This window comes from Strongylocentrotus purpuratus, unplaced genomic scaffold (assembly GCF_000002235.5).
Source record: "Strongylocentrotus purpuratus isolate Spur 01 unplaced genomic scaffold, Spur_5.0 spur5_scaffold_6, whole genome shotgun sequence".
Taxonomy (NCBI): Eukaryota; Metazoa; Echinodermata; class Echinoidea; order Camarodonta; family Strongylocentrotidae; genus Strongylocentrotus; species Strongylocentrotus purpuratus.
In genome coordinates, this window is record NW_022145612.1 from 4,939,522 (window position 1) to 4,962,791 (window position 23,270).

Sequence of the window (23,270 nt, forward strand, 5' to 3'; positions counted from 1 at the left end):
CAAAGCTCCGATTCTTTTTCGTACATAACATAGTTTATACAAAACTGCAACATAATTATAACAAAGCTATTTTATCAATTTTTTTAATAAATACAACATAATTCATGGTTCATCATTTCTCAATGTATAGAACGACAATAAATCATAATCACATAATAGAAAAATATTACGGCACTTCACAATTATTTCTAACCCAAAACTGGAACAAAACAATGACCTTTTCAGAAAAAGACTGAATACTTAAAAAAAAAAATATATAACAAAAAATGAGTTTCATATTTTTCAACATATCAAACAGAATTGAAATGTTGAGTTTTCTTTTATTAAAACACAATCTATCCCGAAACCCCACTTCCTTTCCTCATCCCTAACTCCTTAGGCTTATCCCCTCCCCCTCCCTCTCTGGTTTAATTGATACTAAATCCATTCGTTTTGTTTTCCAGAGTGGATATAGGTCAGGATGGGATCGTTATGTAGCAGCCCCATTTGTTTCAGCTTGACTATCATGCTTAGACCCAACAAGCAAACAGAGTCAAGTGCGATAGTTTTGTTTGAAGTAGGTTACATATATCTTCTGTAGTTGTGTAAATTAAACCAAAATCAATCTGATGTAAGTTTAAAAGTATTAAGGTGCGGAAGAAAATTTAGACAAAAAGAAAGATAGAGAGACTCTTTGAGGCATTGACGAAATGCATAATTCATTCAGTCGTATTCATCAATTCCTGCTGAATAAAACTTCTCTCTAACAGTTATGTACGATCCATCTTGAAAACAACTTATTAATGCGTAACATCCTTTAGTCAGGAGTTCCACGAGAGAGAGAGAGAGAGAGAGAGAGAGAGAGAGAGAGAGAGAGAGAGAGCAGACTAGCCTACATGATATAGTACCTTTTCAACTGAAAGAACTTTTTAGCATTGATCTACTACAAAACAATATCGAGGACGTTTTATATGAATGAACATCAATCTAGATCCAGTTTAGTTTTTTTTAATATTAATAACTGATAAAAATGCTCTGACATACATTACAGGGAAACAAAATGGCCGCACATAGTCAGTCACACCGTCAAACCTCTTAAGACTTAATTACTATTATTTACAAGATCTACCATTCAGAATAAACAATTTGTGTCACTATTGCATAACCAGATCTAGTGAATAACACCATCTTTGTAGACACGCCTATTGGACTTATTTTTCTGTTTTGTTTTGCTTTAATCTCTACTGTTCAAATATAATCACAGATAGAAGTGCATGTATTGCTTAGTTACGGTGTAAGTCGTGTACAGAAACGTTAGACATCAAGCAAGGTTCCTTTAAACACATATCTCTTAATTACTAACTATCATGCGACGAAACATATAGGTTACACACAAGTTCTAGAAACCAAACCTTTTAGCATCAATAAGAGAGAGATAGGGAAAGAGAGAGAGAGAGAGAGAGAGAGAGAGAGAGAGGGAGAACAAGAGGGGGGGGGGAGAGGAAAAATCCTTAAATTATTTAGATATAGGTTGTTATTATTTGGAATGTTTGTCACGACAGAAAAACTCCAGTTGTATTATTTCCCTGCACTTGTCGCCTCTTCTCCGAAATTATTTCTGGTCCACAACGAAGAGACAAACAACTCGCTTGCTCGGGCAAGTATAGTCTAGTTCTGGACCCTATATAGAACTAGACTAGGGCAAGTAGTGCTTTGGGATGAGGGGGATAGCAATAAGAAAACTATGAACAACAAGGGATAACAAGAAAAATAATAAGGTTATTAACTGAAAGATGTTAAGATTTTGTAAAGGTGAAGACAGGTTTTGGAAACGCCCCCCTTTCAAAAACTGAAATGGAAGCTCTTGTTACCAATCATATGAAAGAATATGTTTTGACTAATACGCTATGATACAAATTTTGCCAAGAAACCGCCTACTAATTTATATATTTGGTAAATTATTATATTTATTTGGACCGGATAGATATCGCGCACGTGTCCTATATACATCTTTCTGTGTAAAGTGTTTGTAACTTTACTCAGGACAGGGCCAAATTTCTTATTATTTTGATGATTCCAGAACCTTGCAGTACACACCAATACTTATATGCTAAATGATCAACCTTTTCTGATCGATTACACAACGTTTCTTTCACATTGCAATCGCATGACCATAACTGGTCTTTATCTGATAGTTTTAAAGTAAGTTTTGTGACCCCTCAGAACACCACGTAATGAAACGAATGCGCGGTGGGGGTATTCTAGGATGGATGTGCAAGACGCACCAACTAGGCCTACTTGGGAAACTAAAAGATAACAAAAGGAGACGAATTCTTCGCCATACATAACCATGGACGAAAACTTTGGCCAGAGATCACAAATGTGGGTGTATACTGTATACTAATGTAGACGTGACCATAATGAATTGAGAGAGATAGTTGTGACATGAGCACGGTCATAGGCTAAATCATGCGCCTTTATAAATAGTTCCTTCACACGTTTAATATCTGCGGGAGGGAACTATTTAGACCTCCATGAAATGACTACCAATCGGCAAACATTTTCTGCTGTCGCTAAATGTCTCTGACCCGAATATTTATAACGTAGAATGGCAATGGAGGTAGGGGCGGATCCACGTGGCGATTTTTCCAGCCCGGCCCCCCTAACCCCCCAAAACGGTAAAAAAAATAGGATAATAACGTAAATTTAACCTCTTTTTAATAAGTTCCCCCTCCCCCCCCTCCCCCCTTCCCCCCCCCCCCCCCCCCGTTTATTAACCGATCAGCTGAGTCCGCGCTAAATTTTTCCTCTAAAACTGGATAAAAAAAAAAAGTGCTCTTACCCCCCGCCCCTTACCCCGCTTAATCATCGGCCAGCTGAATCGGCCCTAAATTTTGCCTCAAAAACTGGACGAAAAAAAATGGCTCTTACCCCCCCCCCTCCGCTTATTCACCAGCCGGCTGAGTCGGCGCTAAAAAAAAAATTATCACGAATTGGGCCCCCCCCCCCCTCCTGCCGCCGGCTGGATCCGCCACTGAATGGAGGTAATAGTTAGATAGGTCTTTGCAACGAATTGTGGACAACCTCATAATTTATTCAAGCTCTTTTAATGAATACACATGATAAGATATCAATTTTGATCAGTAAACTAATTTTGTAGACCTACACATTATGATAAGGAATGTGGGTTAGGCTTCGGGTTACGTTAAACGTTTAGGATTCAGGGTAACATTAGGGTTAATATTCAATTCGACGAGCAAAGCAATTGCTCTTCGCTCTTATCTATCGCGCAGCTCGCATTTAAAATTTCACTTGCCACCAGTTGAATTCCATGAGAGAAAAGGAGTTGGTCCACGATTTCATGGGGACTTTGATAGCAGCACAAGAAATTCCGAATAATTTGAAATTGACATTCATGCAGTATGGTGACGTGTCAAGCAAAAGTCGCTACTTTTTGGTCCTCACTTTTCTGAAGCATCAAACCTCAGTTAACAACAGTTATTGAAACGGCCCAGACAATATGGCATTTTGAGTGCACAGTCGAAAAAGATCAGTGCATTTTGCAACTTTTCACTTTTGGCATTGTCCCTTATTATAGTACCGAAGTTTGACTTACCTCGGTAAATAACCCTATCCGTATCCGGACACCTACCCCCTGGACATCCACCCCCGGATTACCACCCCCAGGAACGGGTCAATTTCGCTATTCATAAGGACCGCTATTCATAAGGTCCGCTATCCGTAAGGACCGCTATAATCAGAGAAGACGGTCGGTATTCATAATATGAGAAGAGGGTCGCTATTCATAATACAAAATCGGGGTCGTTATTCACAAGGGTTGCTATTCATATTAAGAGAAGCGGGTCGCTATTCATAATACGAAATGAGGGTCGCTATCGCTATTCATAATAGGAGCAGAGTGTCGCTGATGTTGCGATCTATAGTATATGATCAGAAAATAAAGTGAGTCAGCTACGGCCAAGAAGAGACAGTGCTGTTTTTCTATCCGTGGCATAAACTCAACTCAAACTCAATAGCGACCCTCATTTCGTATTATGAATAGCGAACCTCTATTCCTATTTTGAATAGCGACCCTCATTTCGTATTATGAATAGCGACCCTCATTTCGCATTATGTATAGCGAACCTCCACTCTTATTATGAATAGCGACCCTAATTTTGTATCATAATAGCGACCCTCTATTCGTATTATGAATAGAGACCCTCATTTCGTGTTATGAATAGTTATCCTTATGAGTAGTGACCCCCAATGTAAATTGAATAGCGACCCCAATTTCGTATTATTAATAGCGGTCCTCATGATTAATGACCCTCAATATGAATTATGAATAGCGACCCTTATGATTAACGGTCCTTATTTCTTTATGAATAGCGACCCTCTTCTCCCATTATGAAATACCTGCAGGTATGGGAAGTTCCACGTTATGAATAGCGGTCCTTATGAATAACGGTCCTTATGAATAGCGAATAGACCTCAGTCATCCACCCCCTAGGTCAACTACCCCCTAGGACAACTACCCCCTAGAGCAACCACCCTCTAGGACGAATACCCCCAGGACAACTACCCCCCCCCCAGGGAAACTACCAACAGGACAACTAACTCCCAGACAACTAGCCCTAGGATGGTTATCCGGAGGGAAGTCATCCTAGAGGATGTAGAGGATGGTTGTCGTAGGGGTTATTGTCCAGGGGGTAGTTGTCCGTGGGTAGTTGTCCTATGGGGTAGTTGTCCTAGGGGTAGTTGTCCGGGGGTAGTTGTCCTAGGGGATAGTTGTCTGGGGAGTTGTCCGTGGGGTAGTTGTCCCGGGGGGGGTAGTCGTCCTAGAGGATGGTTGCCCTAGGGGGTAGTTGTCCTATGGGGTAGTTGTCCTAGGGGGTATTTGATAGGGATGGGTTTTCCGGGGTGGCTGTCCGGGGGGTAGGTGTCCTAGGTCCTAGAACCATTCCAATCATGTCCTTTTCTGGTTCCAAATTCAGTTGAAGTTCCCGGATGATAGAGCAACACGAAAACATTATTGATCTGTCATCCGGGTAGCGCTAAAGATATAATACACTGATTTACCACTTGGAAGACTTATATAGATAATAATTGATCATACACCCACAACAAAAAGTGAGTCATTTGACACATTTAAGCATAATTTTCGTGAGTCAGGTGTAAATTGACTCATTAGTAACAACCAATGAGTCTCTATTGACTCATTTATATTTCACCAGTGTGTCAATCATGAGCTGACGCATTTGCAAAATGCTTCGACTGGCACATGGTCGTAAAAAATGAGTCAAGATCGACATAAGAGCATTTTAGAAGAAAAAAGTGATTCAACTTGAAAGTGAGGCTGTATACATGCGCGCGCATGCTTTCGTGACGTCATCCAAAATGCGCATTCTCGAGCCATATTTGAATTCCCGATCGACGACGCGACGTCGCCATCTTATATCTTGGATTCAGAAGAGTTTTGACTGCAGCTAGTGAAAAATTGGTACGCATAATTATTCATATGGTTTTAAACGATGATTTTTATGACTGGATTCGTGGGCTGAATCTTCTGATTATTATACAAATGATGCATGCGTTCATTTTACGATATCCGCACTCGAGTTGATGAGGCTGTGTGTAACTTAACTATACAGATTCTACTGTATCGCACCAGGGACGTGATAGAGAAGGACTGGAATCAAGCCGCTCTCCTTTGACCCCATGCTCCAAGCCGCCGAAAAGTTATGCGCTAATCTGCAACTGTTGACCAGGTGCAGGTGAGATAAAAGAGCGCATGACATTTCAGGAGTTAGAATTCCTACATCAGAAAATGGTATCACTGCAACTGTTCGCTGTCCCTTCCAATGATTTCTCATCCATTGTTGAATGTGTAAAGACTAGAACAAGCGAACACAAACTTGTGTACTTTCATCCTTTTTTAAACTTGAAAAATACAAAAAAACACGCGAAAACACGCATTAGCAAACTTAATGTTATTGAAGATTGTAAACCATGGATCAAATAACGGGACATTAAAGCATGCACAAATTAGCGCATCATCCTAAAATATTGAGTTTTTGACAGGATGTAATTTTTCTTTTACCAACTCTGGCACACAAATTAAAGGAAGGACGGAGTTTTAAATTTTAAAATTTGTTTGATGCACTATTCCCAATAAAATCCCCATATAAAGTTTTTGATTTACACTAAAATTTTGCCGGTAATTTAATATTTTGTAATAAATGTAAAACTGGTGCCTGGCTTCCGAAAGTCCCCGCAGTGGAAGCGCGGTTCGGAGCATGGAACTTCAAAGCCAAGTGGAATGTTACACATCCCATTGTTACGCTTTAGAACTCAAGAATGCGTTTGAATAAATTACAAGAGTTTCGCCTCCTTTTCTTTCACCTCCCTGATCGCACGAAGCCGTGTCGAATGAAAACATGCATGATCTTGCATCATTGTTTTATACAACGAAACTCCTAGATCCTTGTTATTTGATGTAAAACGAATTAATTCAAGATTGTTTCGTGACAGTATGGGTGACAAATAAATCTCAAGTTAAGACTTGCGTACAAAGTAGATTTTTCAGATTCGGGTAGCGGGACCACCGATTACATCGCTAAAATGTGATATTTTAGGATATATTTTCCATTGCAAATGTGGACAGTGACTCTGGCATGGTATGTGTGTGATAGGCCTAGGGAGTAGGGGGGGTCTATGTCATGATGCACCCACAACAAAAAGTGAGTCACCCTTACTCAAATTGATGAGTCACTGGTTTGTCCGTACAGCGAAACACTTGAAGGATCATGTGAGTCACTATGACTCGATACAAATGAGTCTCTTAGATAAATAAGACTCATTTGTATCGAGTCATAGTGACTCACATGATCCTTCAAGTGTTTCGCTGTACGGACAAACCAGTGACTCATCAATTTGAGTAAGGGTGACTCACTTTTTGTTGTGGGTGTACTTAAAGTTCCAAACATTTTGTTTTTGTTTTTGTTTGATTGGGTGGGGGGGGGGGGTATACCAGATAATAAACCATACGAAAAAAAGGAAATATCTAGTCTATGCTGTCATTCATGTAAATTTTTATGTAGGATCCTTGCACACATGTACATGTATATGAACAAAATGGTTCTTTAGTAATGAAATTTGTTGTAACTTGTGTACACATGCACACCTTTCGGGGTAACTACACACACACAGACTCACTAGACACACCAACAGATAGTTCGGTTCAGTACGAATTATTTTTCATATTTCACATTTCACAGTACTCAATGTCGGTTTTGTTTACAAGAAATATAATGATGATAATAATAAAAAGGTATTTGAATAAACATAAAGGTTAGTGTATACACACAAATGACAAAATCTATTAAATCACTTTAGGTTGCTTGTATTACTTGTAAGTTTAATGCAATTAAAGTAAAATTGGAGATGAGGATATGAGAATACGATTGATTTATTTGACAACTGATATTTTGTTTTTTAATAATTTATTTACTGATGCACTTTTACAAGAAAAATTGATATTTTTAAAATGTATCTGCTATTAGGGTTTACATACAAAGATAATATCGACAAACCTTCATTAATTGTGTAAGTAAAAGCTCTTAAAAGTTACATGAAACTGTATTATTTTGTTGTATATAAGTAAATACAAAACAAACAAGTTTTACATTCATATTCGTATAAACAAATTTAAAAAAAAAATCTTGCCAAAGAATGGAACTAGGCTCGGCTAGCACTTGTGCTAACTTATAGTTCCCATTAACAACTTCACCTAAATTATAGTAATACACATATTCACGTATATATCTTTTGTACATTTAATAGTATGCAGAGCTATGTCTAAATATCGTTTTAAAACCATTACTGTTCAATCAATATTATTCTTATGTTACGTATACATGTATCAGTATTATTATTTGCATTGTATGGTTGTTCAGATTAACTGTCATTATTGTGATGTGTTGTTGTTAATAAATTCAAATTCAAATTCTTCACTGGACCATAATGGCTTTTTCAGATAGGCTATGACGCGGTAAACCGCTGCAAAAAAAGCCACAGCTTTTCTTTTTAACGTGTAAATGAATGTCGCTTGCGCACATCAAAATGTATTTAAGCTTATATAATTCACTGAATTCTGTGTTATAAAAAACGAAAATAGAAGCGTACATTACATTTACGTCATTGTAAAAACAAAAAAACCAAACAAAAACCGCCGCGATTTACCACCTCATCTGCACGAGCCTTAAAAAGATCTCTTATTCTTGGGTCTTGTATGAGAACGGACCCTTAGACATACGGGACATTCCGAAGACCACGCCCACAGCGATTAGTACTCCTAATACGAACATACCGATGCCCATCCCAACTAGAGCACCTGAAAAGAAAAACAAACATGTATTTTATTAGTTTCCATACAATTCAAAAATAGAGTTTAATTTTTCCACAATTTAATTTTGAAATCATTATTTATCAAATCATAGTGCAAACGGCAAGGACGTTTTTGAAGAATATATATATTTGTTATCCTTTCAGATATCCTATTATTAGTTTATTTTACCTGATATCCTTATTTCTGTAGTTGTGCTTTTGAAAATCCGCGTTATTAACCTCTGTTTACGTTTAAATAGAAAATATCAACAACAAATACTTGAAAAAGCCTGTCCATATTTAATTTGTAAATATCATTAACCTTATTAAAGGCTTGTTCATTTATGAAGTGGAAAGCTGCGGCGGTATGTTTTATAACAATTATTGTCCTATACTACGCGCATTCACTGAGCTCTGTGTTATAGGATACATAAATGTAAAGTGTATTAATACACTTACGTCATTATTATTTAAAAAATTGCCGTAGTTCACCACCTCATATATATATATATATATATATATATAAAATGTTTCATTCCTTAGATAGTTGTACAGTAATCGAGATCAAGATATGTTACATTCTTATAACCACCAACAATCACTTCATTTGTGATTTCAGTTTCATTTTGTGTATATTACAATAACATTTTAAATTTATATTAATCTTTTTCCCCCTTACCCACAGAGAATCCTCCCGACGTTACAGGTGCAACGAAATCGGCTCGAAGACTCTTTCTTGCAACTGGTAGATCAACGATCTAAAACAAAATCACAGAGACCGATTTGATATAGGTAGTCATTACAATACCGAGACGGTTCTACTCCATACATTTAACAATTCATTTGCACAGCAAACCAAAATCGTTTTAGAAATGCATTTATTTAGCTCTTGAACGATATAGACATTATTGTAAATACACACAACAAACGAAAGAGTGTTTTATCTTACACACTAAGAAAAAATGGTGCAAGTATGCACCTTTAGGGGTGCAAACCGATGCAACAATAGCAGCACCATTAGGGGTTAAATCCTGCACCCTTTAAAAGGGTGCCAGATTGAACCTTTCAGGAGACATGTTAGTACCCTGAATGGTTCATGCTCCATTAGGGGTTCAAACCGATGCAATAGCAGCACCTTTATTGGTTCAATCCTGCACCCTTTAAAAGATGCAATCCTGCACCCATCATCGAGGAATACTGGTAAAATCTGCTCGTACACAAATACATATTAAACATGCATGACGTTTCTTGGTTAGTATAATCGATATATCTATTGCTAAAACGTAAATGTAATTGTAACATGATCAGACAAAACAATATATTAGTTAATGATTGCCAAAGGAAAATACAAATCACAAAATTGATGTACATTGTCATAATTTGCTTAACAAATCATGATAAATGTATTTTTATGTGAACACGTGGAAAGTAATCATGAATATGCATGCAATATGCAAACTTTTATTTTGCACCCTTTTTTGGTCGATAGGGTTCATTTTTGTGGGAAGGGTGTAAAATCTTATATTGCACCCTTTTTTGAACCCCTTTTCCTTCAATAGGATTCATTTTTATGTAAAGGGTGCAAACTCTTAATTTGCACCCTTTTTTCTTAGAGTGTAAAGACCACATTCTAAAAATAAAGTTTGCACAATTTAAACTCACATATCCCTGGATCTATTCAAAGCATTCTATAAAACTCGAATAATTGCCATGCCATCACATTTAGCATATTCGTATAATTAAACATAATTAGCACAGGGGGTGCGGGAATAATTATGTTTACGTATGTGTGTGTGTGTGTGTGTGTGTGTGTGTGTGTGTGTGTTTCTTGTTGGGGGGGGGGGTAAACATACCTGTCCCTCGCTCCTGAATGTGATCATCAATCCCTCATTTATGGATTTGTCGAGTTTCTGATGAGACTCGTCGAGAGTGATTTGTTGTGTCATGTTGACGACGTCTCCCTGTACAGGTGGTATCCCGAGGAGTTTGAAGTAAATCGTCATTAATCCGCTACTGCCTTCGATAGCCTGAGAGAGAGAGAGAGAGAGAGAGAGAGAGAGGGGGAGAGAGAGAGAGATAGAGAGATACAATTTACAATATCGCCTCTTTTATTGTTATTCAGAAATAAACTGTTGATGACGTAGAAGTATAGTACACGTTGTAAGTGTCAAGGAAAGAAAAATAGTCTTTAAATTAAAATGTTTCATTTGATCTGATCCCTCGGTAGCCTCTTTGTGTATTTACCCCCCCCCCCCCCAAAAAAAAAAAAAAAAAAAAAAAAAATCAAAAATCAATGAGTTGTTTGTTTTTCGGACACGAGACGATTGCACGATTTTAAGCAAACATAGAAGTGTGCACCATCTCTACTCCTTATAGAGTATTCCTACATTTTGTAATGTTCACATGCGTTTGGCAGTGACTGGTCTCACTGGACTTATATTTCTTTTTTAAAGGTCATAATATATCCCCTAAAGCAATAACTCTTATGATTTTGTCTTCGAAAACTACAGGTTTCGCAGATTATGGTCATATATTTTAAGGGGGAACACCCAATGTTGATTCTCACAAATGAAATGGTCAAACCGGGGCGGCGGTTCGCTGTTGGGGAACTTGTCTTACCTTTAATTTAACGGGAGGGGTATCATGATTGTCCCCCCTAAACGGCTGACTCAATAATATGTTAATTTGGTACATTACTCACCAGAGGACTAGAGATTCTAGATGCAGTTACGTTAGCTGCTTTAGCCAAGCTGTTAACCACTCCAAAGTAGAAAGAGTTTGTGCTATTTTGAACGTATACATCAAAGATATCTGTTGGGCACAATTAGAACAAAACAAAATTAATACCGAGATTTATGAAGGTGAAGTGAGAAACTGGGGAATGTGCAGGCAGACAAATTTTAATGGATATGTCCAGAGAGAGGGAGAGAGAGAGAGAGAGAGAGAGAAGGGGGGGAGAAAGAAAGGATGGGGGTGGGGTGGACGGGGGGGGGGGGGACAAACGCTTAATTTAAGATTTTGCCTAGGAAATAATGAATAATGGGTCAGGTATATTTTCTAAACACGAAATATCTATCACACCGTCGAGATTTTTTAAAGAGCCTTTCCCAGAAAGCTATTCCCATAAGACTGACTCACAGAGAGTAAACATCTTTAACTTTAGAAATAACCTAAAAGAAATTGATAATACAAGGACTAACATTTTTGCTCCATGTCTATGGCGAGCTCCTTGCTGTCCTTTGAATCATAGCACACACTAACATCTGTCATGTAAGGGTTAAACGCGTCGTAATTGAGAGCGAAGAAATGCTGCGACACGCTCGATTTGATTGGAATAGGTATATTCCCCTGTTTGAAAGAAAGATACGAGAAAGAAAACATTGATATATCGATAATAGTTGGATCAAATGATCCGTTTAAAAAGGAAAAAGCAATGTATGCATTATAACAAAAAATTATTTCCAGTTTAAATGATACCGAATTTCGATATATTCATGTAAATGTTTATAATAATTTTATAATTCGGTGTGTGGTGAGACAGGAGTGTAAAGTCTGACAGACATTAGCGCTACACAGGAACACACTATCATTATTATTATCATATTCATCATCTTTTATTATTATTACAGTTATTATCAATAGTATTGTTATTTTTGTTATTATTATCAATGTAAAATCAGGATATGTTATACCACAAACACAAAGGCCCGCTTTTAAATGGGAGAAATCCAAAAAGCATTGGAAAAGGGAAGGAAAACATAAAGTATTATACATTCTATAGAAATTGGATATAGGTGATTCGAAATCAAAGGACACACTGATATTGTTGAACCGTCAAGGGCTTTACTTCAAAGTTTTTGTTAATATAAAGATGAAAAGACGAACATTGGTATCAAGTTGTATAATAATATTGGCAAAGTATGGGGAAATACCGTTTTATTTATGTCCTTTTTTAGGTATGATGATGATGATGATGGTTATAATAATGATAATAACAATAATAATAGTAATAATACTTTTAATGATAGTAATGATAATAATGATAATAATGAAAATGAAATAACAATAATGATGTTGATGATACTAATACATGTACAGCCTAATCATAATAATAATAGTAATAATGATAATAACGTTAATATTGAGATTCACAAACCTCTCTATTTATGATTGTGATAACGATAATAACGTTAAAGAACATTAAATAAACTATAACAACAATAATAATATGATATAAGAATTATCAAATTAAATTATCTCTCTCTGTTTTTCAACAAAAATTGTTCCTATATAGGCCAATACCATCACATGTTATCAATAATTTTGTTTAGGTATATAATATGTTCTCTTTTTGTATTGCATGTAAACAAGATGAATCTCCATACAGGACAATGAACAATTAAGTCTGTCTCTATCTAAGCCTAGATAGAAATCATTTTAATGCTTTATTTACAAAGATAATGAATTAATCAAAACATATCTACATCTGTTACACTGGTCAGAAGTGGTTTTATTACTTGTATATTGAATTTTATAACTGGTCCTATAAACCTATCAACAATGTTGAAAACTATTATTTTATTATCAACTATGTTTCCTTCTTCTTCTTCTTCTTCTTCTTCTTCTTCTTCTTCTATTTCTCTTCTTTCCCTTTCCCCTTCTTCGTCTTCTTTTAATTATCTTTATCATACCATTCACACGAATAAATGTCTTAATGTTTTGTGTTCCTATTTCGCATTGGACTATTTACATGCATTTTATATGTTGCAGTTTTATTTGTAAATTCATCAGCTGTTAGGGAATTTGAATTATTATCGATAAACCCTATAAACTCGAATCAATTCAATTCAATTCAATAAACAAGGAAAGATCCCATCACTTTTTACCTTTATGGTGTATGAGACGTCGAGCGCTACGGGGATATGGTTTACAGCATGATGGAATTTAGCTGCTGAGCTCCAACTTTCCTGTTGAGAAATGAATCGGGTAGATTAATTCAGAATATCAATACTTATTTGTTCATTCATTAAGCCTCGTTCAGTTATGACGCGGCAAAAAATGGCGTTTTTAAAAATATTTAATAAGGACGTTGATGCAAAAAGAGTTGGACAAAGCTTTCTTCGATAGTCCTTGGGATTATGTTAACTTGTAAATCATTTTTAATTTATATCGCATCTACTTCTATATTTAGTAAAATGTGTGACATTCAAATAAATCATGATCTTATTTCACTTTATGTTACTTTGACTTATCTGAATTCTCAGCTGCTTTTCATCAATAAATCAAACATTTTTGAAAAAGGTAGTCTTACATACGTTTTTCTTTCTCATCATGCGTATTTAGTATTTTACATTATAATAACGCATTATTACTTCAATGCGCGTAACATGTTACATCGTTATTATCAATGTTAAGATCCAATTCTTTGAATGTTGAAACGCGCTTAATATTCACATTTCTTTATGATAATTATTTTTTAATCTGTCACATTTTTGGTAAAATCAATTAAGAAAAGAAGAATAAATACTTACATTTGCAAAGAAATATTCCAAGGTCATATTTGAGGTCATACCGGGTCCGGCGTCGTAGTCATTGATTTGGGCGATCCAAGATTCCACAGGAATTTTCCTTCTAATGGACTGAAACATCAAATATCATACGAATTAGTAAGGGGGAATTAAATAGTTAATATGACACTTTAAAAAAATGAATAGTAATAATAATGATAGTAATAATATTACTTATAACAACAATAATTATAATAATGAAAAATAATATAAGACATTTTTTATTTAAAGGCGCCATCTTGCACTTGAAATCAAATGCTGAAGGCGCAATTGTGTAAACAAAAATAACACACATCAAACAAACAAACAGGTATATGTATGATTTAACCTAAACATTACATTGCAATTGCTATTTATTTTTTTCTTTATAGAAAGCAGAAATTAGAAAAAGAATATTTGATTAAAACGCACAGAAATCGCTGCAAAAGTTGCAATCTGTGTATGACAATGTTAGACTTCTAGTAAACTTTTATAGCATAAGCAATTTAAGCAGTTTGTGGTCACGAAAGCAAGTTCCCTTTGAAATAGGGTTTATCTGCTGAGAACCAAAAGACGTTAACCTTGTATTATGGCTCTCAAAATTCCCTGGTACGTGTCCAGTATGACTTTTCTCCACTTGTTTCTTCCCAATTTGTTTCTTCCCCAAATTATACAGATCTTGATATAACCATTAATAACGTTATAGTAATACCAGTCAATGGTCATAACAAGAGGTTTTGACGGACGGAATTGCCCTGTAATCATCTGCTCCTGGTTTCTCTTGAGCTGGTCAGCTTATCCTTAAAATTAGATTTCCAAAACCCTCATCATTTTCCATACTTTGGAGGTTTGGATTAATCGTACCAACACAAAAGTCTTGAAAAAGTCTCAATTTCTATGCTCATGTATTTACCTGACCTTCGTAAACCCAGTTGACTTTGCCGAGTTGGAGGAAACTTGAGATTGATCTAAGGTAGACATGTTCACCATCATCACTCCCAGCCTCACCCGTATAGACAGGGATGGGACCAACTTTGCAGGAACTCTTGGCAATATCAATCTGAAAACTCAATCCTGAATCAATCCAAAATAATTAAGATTGATTAATGGAGGTCAATATTTAACAAAAAAGATTATGAAATGAAAACGCGAATAAAAACTGTATGGAGACAAATGAAACAAAAATAGAATGATGAAAGGGGGGTGGAGGTGCAAATGAAGTGAACTTGAATCGGTGAATTCGAAACTATCTCCTTGGAACCGGAAGGGCGTTCACTCGTATATTTTAACACATAGTTAACACCTTTCTGGCTCTAAACATACGATTGTAATGAATTTGAGGTGAAAGACAGTGAGATTTGAAGGTAATTATTTAAATTGGGGTCCGGGGTAGAAATCACACCCAGCGTCACCTGTATAGACAGGGGTGGGTCCAACCTTGCAGGAATCCGTGGCAAGGTCAATCAGCAAACTCAGTCATGAATCAATCCTAACATAATACAACATTTTGATAATACTTTTGTCTCCTCAGGGAAGCCTCATTAGCATCAATGCTGTTCTTCATCAGGGCCCTAAAATTATCATTTGAACCCTCAACCCTTGGACTGAGAGTCAAGTGAATACCACGACACCTCATTGACTGATGAATGATGTTTATTGATATCATGAATGATACTGATTAATGGCGATTTGGTCGTATTCACCCGGGGTAGCCACTTCATTGTTATAAGTGAGCATCGTACGGTCCCTGCAATTGTTATTGCCGCAGAATTGTCAGGTACCCACCTATAGGTGAAGTTTTTAAAATGTGGACAAAACACCGAGCGCCGAGAGAGGATCGAATCCAGAACCTCACGTATGAAAGTCAAGACCTATCATCAGTAAACCAGAGAACAGATGGTGAAACCATGAAGGGAAATAAAACCGGAGAGTCAGATGAAACAAAAATAGAGTAATGAACAAAGGGGAGCGAATGAAGTGAACATGGAATAGTAAACCAAGACACAAATTGTATTTGAAGGTAATTTGTGCATACTTGAATTTAAATCCTAAAGTTTAATACTGCCATCACGGAGAAATTAGTATCTTGATTACTAATCAAATAGATACAAATTAAAAATTATAGATTACAAATAGATATCACCAACTTTGCGAAGGCATGTTGTTGACGTTTGATTAGACCATTGGAATTATTCATGTATTAAACGTGACGTCATTGTGATAATTTTACTACATGCAGCCTATACCATCATTGATACTGAACGTTTCCAAAGTGTAAAAAGGAGATTAGAAAGACAAAGAAATGTTAATTACCAAGGTTATAGTCATGGACCTCTTTTAATGGATCCGTGGGTTCGCCTACACCCCATGGCTGGTACTGGAAAGCTACGATGTTTGCTTTGTAGTTATAATATTCCTGTTCAATGAGAAAAAATAAGGGTAAGTACGTACTACAATGTATGTGAAGTCTCAATTCAATTAAATTCATTACGTAGAAATGAGTCGAGATAGTAACACTAAAACAGTTGAGTAAAATTATAACCAATATTGTGTGAGTAAAAAAAAACATACATGTACATGTTTGTTGTGTAAAGTCTTACACGATTTTAGGTAAAATTGACAAATATCTACCCAACAAACATGCATGTTCCCTTCTTACCCAACATTACTTGAGTGTACATAATATGAATTCGTTAAAATCTAGATCATCGTTTAAACGAGCATTCTTAAGAACGTAGCGAATGGAGAAGAAGTTGTGTGTGTGTCTGTTTGGCGGGGGGGGGGGGAGGGGGGGGGGGGGGCGTGAAAGAATACCTACCCATATAGAATAGATACGGTTTGCCGGTGCTGGTACTGCTAACTCTACCCCTACATTGAAAACATCCATGTCAAACAACTCCGGGAATGGTTGCTCACTGATTCGATCCTCACATACGAATCCCAAAGGAGGCTGAAAGATTCAACATTTAATGCAGTTTAGTTCACTATGTATACATGTTCAGGAACTTCAGAAAGGAATTAGAAAGATAGATAACTTGTAGTCATAAACATTCGATATACATTTCGTCAATAACATGGACTCGAGTCACAGGACTAAGGCGTACATTACATTCAGATATTGCATAATATTATGTACACAGACTTTAATAGATACCATAACAACCAAATGCATTACATTTTATGCGTACAGTACTCAATACATTTACATATTCAGTTATCAAATCTAGCCTGAATTATTTGTTATGTTTCACCTCGAATGCTCTCTCCTCTGTGACGGGGCCTGGTATGACTTCAAAGAAATCATAGATGTGATTAAAACTGTGCCTGGTCGGGAGTGGAATGGGTTCACCTCCAGGACCGGGGACGTACGTCTGACCTGCCGAGTAGAAAAAAAGAAAGATTCCTTCGACAATTATTATTGCCCTGGCAAAATTTATCTCGTTTGCAATTTCTCTATAGATATCTAATAGAATAGAATGTAAACATATTTAACCGATGTAACCATAATGATAAACTTCTGCTTCAGCATTTATAAGAAACTACTGTAAATTGGGGTTAAGTATTTTGTAAACTCTATTAATTTACGAAATTATTGAACTTACACCCGGCAATTTGTTAAAGTTTGCAGATCATGGTGACATTTATTTGATCGGCTTTTCGATTGTTTGAGTGTACTCGACAGGTGACACTCTGAGCCTCTCTTATATTATTTTATATTATATTATATTTCCGTTATATGAAATACGACTTTTCTGGTAAAAACCGTATTCAGGGTCGCCTAAAAAGGACACCAAAGCTAATATCTAAAAATCTTTCTTATCGATTGAAATGACATCAAGATCATCAATTTTGGGATAATAGACGATTCTACGGCTATTTTGAGAGGCAATGTCGTTTTAAAAGTTTGCTTCATTTGAAGCCGTCGTAATGCTTGAAGCAGAGAGAAATCTGTGCATGACGACTGTTTTAATGAGAAAACTAAAACCAATAGTATACTGTTCAATAAGGTTGAAATGGATGTTTCTATCTTTTTGGGCCATAGTATCCCCACATTATACTTTTTTCATGTATATAGCATGAAAAGTACTTCGCTGTGTGTTAAAGAGCAAGCAGAGTTCAGGTAAAGGCGAAACATAACTTGTGACCTCTTTCATTCTCTGTATGTCAATGTGGAAGAGTATCATAGTAGAAATGTCTCAAGAAATATATGACAAGACGAGCTTAAAAGTCAAACTTTCAGGTCACATTTCTGAGTGTACAATGTAGTTCTACATACCCAGTTCTTTGTGTACTATTCTTTACTGTACGTGACTGTTAATTAGAATTACTCAATTTCTTTCCATTTTGAGGATTTCATGAGCTCAAACTACATAATCATTGCCCCGTACTACACCATCTATACCTTTGCCAATCGGTTCTATCACATCGCAACCCTTAAAGAGTAGATCTAACCTGTTCCGTTCATGACAGCTCTGACGGGGATTTCCGCACCACCTCCTGCCGTCTTGTGACTTGGAATGGAGAAGAAGTAGTCGAGGAGGTAGGTCTGGTTTCTGCTCTCAATGTACATACAGTTCTGCCAATGATTTGTCAGGATACCTCTCACATACTCCTGGCCGATGTACGTCTCATTATACTGTTTGAACCAAAGGTTTTTAAATAATAATGTAAATAATGTGCCTTGCTCAAAGATATATGTGCCATGCCGGGGTTCGAATCCACGACCTTCGTATGTCTTATTCAAATGATGAAACTACTCGACTACGACACATCTACATTTTAAAGACGTTATTATTATTTTAAAGAAATAGAATGAGCTTCACCTTATACCGTGGACGACCTTTGTTTTTAATTATTTTAACGGCTGATGCAGCGACAAAAGGCACGCTCAAAAATCAGTTTATAATAATGTTGATATGCCTTTAAGCAATCCAGAAAGGAACATTAAAAAACTGTAAATCACTTTAAGAGAAAACTAAGAACACGTATAATGACAAGTGGTTTCTCCTAAATATCTTCTATCCTGTTTTATTTTATTTTGTTGTTACATTTAATATGTTTATTGTAAGCGGCTTGAGCACCATCTGTTGGATGTAATGCGCATTATTAATGTTATTAACATCATCATTATTACCATTATCATTATTATTATTATCATTATCATTATTATTATTATCATTATTACAACGTACCAATCACTTGGCAGGGAAAGACTGAAGTTGAGACCGGAGTTGAGAGTGTTACTATTTAAGTTCGCACGCATGCGCCATCATGGCATTGAATATATTGTTTGAACGTGTATGAATTTCTACTAGAATACTTTTGAACGTGCGAAATAAAAAAATTAACGGAAGTACAATGGCATGCATATCAACATATGGCAAACTTAATATCATAATTTTAGCATGTCGTATTTTTTATTTTATATGTTTGTTTTTGGAACACGCATACACAGAATACACGCAATAGTAAATGATCAAGAAATGTATTTTTGTTGGATGCGGATCGGAATGCAACAAAAAAATAAAATAATAGTAATTCAAAGTTTATTTTCTTACATTCTTTGTTTAAATATTACAAAGTGGAAACGAGAAAAGGAGGCGTACAAAGGAAAAGACAAAGAAGGCATACAATTCTATTAATCAGGAACTTGTGTCGTTACTCCAGAGTAGAGAGAATAAATGACCTCACCTTTCCGCCAAAAGTAAAGATATCATTGATACCGCCGATGTGAGGGGAACCATCTACCAGTTCAAATCCATAGAGGTTGAAGGGCGTCGTTGACATATTGGCAACGAAACATCTATCACCTTTATCATTGGGGAAATCAGAAAGAGTACACTAGATGAAATAGGGTTCCGTAACCGATACATGATTCTTTTTAACTTTCAGATTTATGAACCCTTTAAAAAAAACTTTAGACAAACTGGGAATTAGATTAACTGATTATTGGAAAAATATACCAAATAGGTAGTAGACCAAGTGACTATTAGCCTAAATGGTCATTAGACCAAATGATAGATAGACGAAATGTGTATTTGACCATGTGGATAGTAGACTAGCTGAGTGTAGACCATATGGGAATAGACTAATTGGGGTAGTAGACGAACTGGTCATAGACCAAACGGCCATTCACTGACTTACCGACTGTGGTAATAGACTGTCCCGTCTTGTAGTCGTAAGAGGTATGGGATTCAAAGCCCCTTGACAGGGTATCAGCTGCTCCTCTGTTACCTGGTTCGTCTAAATACTCCTGCATCTCAAGTGAGTAGTCCTTATTCTTAATGTTAGCTGGAAAAATAAAACGAGATCAAGTTTACATTAGAAAAGCCTGTGTTGTCCTAACCATATCAATACTGACAGACAATTTTTATTTAAAGAAAACCACCCGGTTTTGTGGAAAATGAAACAAAGATCAACAACACTCACTCCAATTTAAGACAACATACCTACTGACATTACAAACTATAGATCAGTGAAATTGTGAAATGCAAAATGAATAGTGAGGATTTGTATTTTCATATAAAACGGTTTACGCTCTATATTTTCCATTCTGATCAAGGAGGAGGAGAGTAAGGCGAAAATTATATTAATTTTTTTGAAATCTAAATATCCATTGCTTTAACTGGTCACAATGTAAATGATGATGTGTTTTAGCATTCTTTTCACATCCATATATATATATATATATATCTACCACACCAGTTACCTCCCACTACCCCCCCCCCATATCTATTCATTGTCGATATGCCAATGCTATACCTGACATAATTTTGCTTCCATTATCCATTACTGAACACAGAACATTCAAAATTAACAAAATCTAGATCTTATGTAGTTATCCATATATATATATATATATATATATATATATATATTTACGAATAAGGCAATCAACATATACATAAGTTATGTTGATAGATACATGTACAATCTCATTGGTAATACCTACATTAATTAGGTACCAATCCATACCAGGGGATGTGCAAGGCACGTACAAATCAATATACTTCATTATGGCTTTAGCTAGACTGCCTCAAAGCGCAGAGAGCATTCACGGAATTACTTCCTACTAACGCAACGATGAAGCACCCCTGGGTTGAGAAAGGCAAATATAGATGAATACCTTGTCCAATACTTTACCTTCTATCCTGAGACGGTACTGAGTGGGTAGCTTAGGGAGGGGTGGACCCTCCCCCGTGGGTGGGGCTGGGATGCAGACATTAGGGTCTGGTTCCCCACCAACGAAGAGGGACACCGACACCAGGAAAGATGCAATCACAAGTCCTCTAGGTAGGTCCATCTCGGAAATGAACTAGAAGCAAGGTCTTCTGGAAAAGAAATTATATTTAATATCATCAAAATTGGGAGCGATCTTCATGAATGGTAATTTTAAAAAGAAATTCTACCTAGGACCTACTTCTGTTACTTCGCCAACGACGATGTAAAACGCCATAAAAACCAACAACAACCACAACAAGCCACTGTTATTATTGCTGCTGGTGAATGCTGTCACTGCAATCTTCGGTTTTATCAACGAGTTTTTTAAATATCCAAAGCAGGATTATCCATAACACTGTTATCATGAAAACGACAATTAATATAATGCAGCTAATACATATATAATATATATATAAGTGCGAGAATTCTCAACTCTGACATGACAACGGGTGTTCCAGAATATGTATGAACAAATATACATGGCATACAAACTTAATATCACTCAATCATAGTCAAGCGTCATGAACATAGCAAATTGATGCTTGACTATATGATTGAGTGATATTAAGTTTGTATGCCATGTATATTTGTTCATACAATGTATTTGTTTTTGTATGTGTTTGCACTTCAGAACCTGAAGAAAGCCTCACAAGCCGAAAGCTCGTAATAAAATTGTAAAGTACAGCTACGTCTCACGTTCCTAGACCATTTTATTCACGCCTATATATATATATATATATATATATATATATATATATATATATATATATATATATATTATATACACATACATAAAATCATACATACATAAAAACATACATAAATATATATATATATATATTTCGATCATAAACGACTGGACGTGACAAATCACATGCATCGTTTTTCAAAACCTGAAGGAAAAAAAAGGTAGACGAATTTTATCCTTACCGATTCTGCAGATGTTTATTTTAAATGCTTATCCGTTTTGGTTTTTTTGTTGTTTGTGATAACTCCAATTGTTGTGCCGCTATCCACCACGGACCTAGAGTGACCAGTCCAGAGTTCTTACAAATACTAAAACCCGTTCGTAAACTAATATATTCCTTCTAAATTCGAGCCTTTAATCATTGACAAATCTGTTTCTGTGGACTAAAGTTCACTTCAATCGTCCGAGGTGTGTGTAATCAACCTATAAGACAAACAATGAGATGGAGGCTACAGAAATTACCTAACAGATTATTTAGTGTCTTGTGACACGAGTCTTGCTAACATATTTACATGTACTAGAAGGCCATAAAATTGCAGTGTTTACTATCTATTTTTGGCGAATCACAGTAATCTTAAATATTTTGTCACTATTAAAATAGTAATAATAATAAAACAAATCTTATGACCTTCTTTTCTCTCCTATCTACATTCATGTATCTATCTTTCCATCTATCCACCTATCCGTCTATTATTTTGTCTAATCATGTATCTGTTAGTATACCTATTTACCTTGGAAATCCATTTGTTGATGAAATATCTAAGTTCTGTTTCTTCATTATTTCTGCCTATTTGCACATTTGTATATTTATATTTATACAATGAATTTTCATTTGCTTTAGAGCTTTACGATTCCTAATTTTATCTGTCCATTCACCAATAAGACTGGTCAATGTTATACATTTATATTATGTTGTCATCGCGCTAAACGAAAACGAGCGATATGCTGCAAATGTCCTTGGTCGTTTACGCCCCTTTGATGTTTGTCTTCTCGGAACGCGAGATCAAGGGTTAATTAATTGTCCAGACGATTACGTAATTAATTATTTAACTATTGCTATTTTAAGATGCAAAGGTCAGAACTATATGTTTCATCAGGGAGAGAACCTTTGTAAAGTCAACAGTTACGGCGTATATTGGACATTGTTTTCGGTTTTGGTATTATGCGAACTTTATTATACAGTCAGGCCGAAGCGCATATGCTGATGAGGCTTACAGTGAAGATTTATTAACTTCTGAGCTTCAAAATTGAATTTGACCTGGAATATTATTATACGATGATATTTACTATATGCAAACACAATATCATACGGTTTCGTAAATACTAGCTGCTTTACCAGTTACATCATATCATTAGACGGAAAAGCACATCTCTTTTGACCTTTGAGA

General features: G+C 35.9%; 1 protein-coding gene across 3 annotated transcripts; it reads right to left on the reverse strand.

The window, feature by feature from the left end:
- Nucleotides 1-7,841: 7,841 nt before the first annotated feature.
- LOC575162 lies at nucleotides 7,842-22,213 on the reverse strand. Of its 3 annotated transcripts, none has more exons than XM_030973217.1 (16): nucleotides 22,065-22,213; nucleotides 21,057-21,241; nucleotides 20,058-20,204; nucleotides 19,605-19,723; nucleotides 18,366-18,549; nucleotides 17,165-17,289; nucleotides 16,732-16,863; nucleotides 16,227-16,329; nucleotides 14,827-14,987; nucleotides 13,899-14,006; nucleotides 13,254-13,334; nucleotides 11,568-11,715; nucleotides 11,069-11,178; nucleotides 10,221-10,394; nucleotides 9,047-9,125; nucleotides 7,842-8,374 (listed from the first exon to the last, which is right to left on the reverse strand). In XM_030973217.1, the coding sequence occupies exons 2-16, from the start codon at nucleotides 21,214-21,216 to the stop codon at nucleotides 8,256-8,258; spliced, it is 1,950 nt and encodes a 649-aa protein (XP_030829077.1). In that variant the 5' UTR covers nucleotides 21,217-21,241; nucleotides 22,065-22,213; the 3' UTR covers nucleotides 7,842-8,255. The 3 variants fall into 3 exon arrangements, with proteins under 3 accessions (XP_030829077.1, XP_030829076.1, XP_011668076.2); XM_030973216.1 differs by having other exon boundaries at nucleotides 21,057-21,244; nucleotides 22,065-22,212; XM_011669774.2 differs by lacking the exon at nucleotides 22,065-22,213 and adding an exon at nucleotides 21,334-21,527 and having other exon boundaries at nucleotides 21,057-21,244.
- Between the last annotated feature and the right edge of the window lie 1,057 nt (nucleotides 22,214-23,270).